General features: G+C 36.1%; 1 protein-coding gene across 1 annotated transcript in view; it reads right to left on the bottom strand.

Annotated features, from left to right (window-relative positions):
- Positions 1–689, bottom strand: part of CCDC158 (coiled-coil domain containing 158) — an 84,506-nt gene that overhangs the window by 36,265 nt on the left and 47,552 nt on the right. The window contains exon 12 of the mRNA XM_015570218.1: positions 274–283. Within this exon, the coding sequence (XP_015425704.1) occupies positions 274–283 (10 nt within the window). The remainder of the gene's footprint in view (positions 1–273; positions 284–689) is intronic.

The raw sequence follows: 689 nt of genomic DNA, 5'->3' as shown, positions 1-689 counted from the left end.
TAGGCAAGAGGAGACACTACTATTTAAGCACACAGACAGTGCAGTATAGAATGTGACCCAGGTTATAATGGGTACAAGTAAAGTGATATACGATTTAGACAGAGAATGGAATAGGCAAAGGGAACTAATATTTCCTAAACATCTTCTAAGCATTAATTGTATGTGATTTGTCTCCTAATAGTTACCAAGGCAGAGATACAGATGACACAAAACTTAGAAAATCAAATTTTTAAAAAAGTCACTCAATAATTTAAAATTTTGATAACTATTTACCGAGTATCTCCTGGGTGAAAGGCACAAAGACATGGGCCAGGTGTACAAAGATGAATAAGATGTGTACCTGCTTGAAGAAGTCTGAGTCTTATAGGCAAGAGGAGACACTACTATTTAAGCACACTCACAGTGCAGTATAGAATGTGACCCAGGTGATAATGGGTACAAGTAAAGTGATATAAGATTTGGAATAGGCGAAGGGAACTAATATTTCCTAAACATCTTCTTCAGGTCAGGAACTTAGCTAAGTGTTTGATATAAAATTTCTCATTTAAGCTGCAAGTAACGCAGTAAGGTTATTGGGTTTTTGTTGTTTTGGTTTTGTTTTGTTTTACAGATTCAGTAAACAGTCCAGTGTTTTACAGTTACTTAGTGGTGGGAGATGTTGTTCACCTTTAAGTCTGCCTGTAGAGGGA

Source organism: Myotis davidii, unplaced genomic scaffold, assembly GCF_000327345.1.
Source record: "Myotis davidii unplaced genomic scaffold, ASM32734v1 scaffold892, whole genome shotgun sequence".
In the NCBI taxonomy this organism is placed as follows: domain Eukaryota; kingdom Metazoa; phylum Chordata; class Mammalia; order Chiroptera; family Vespertilionidae; genus Myotis; species Myotis davidii.
The sequence above is the reverse complement of the archived record's forward strand: the minus strand, read 5'-3'. Positions and strand labels throughout refer to the sequence as shown.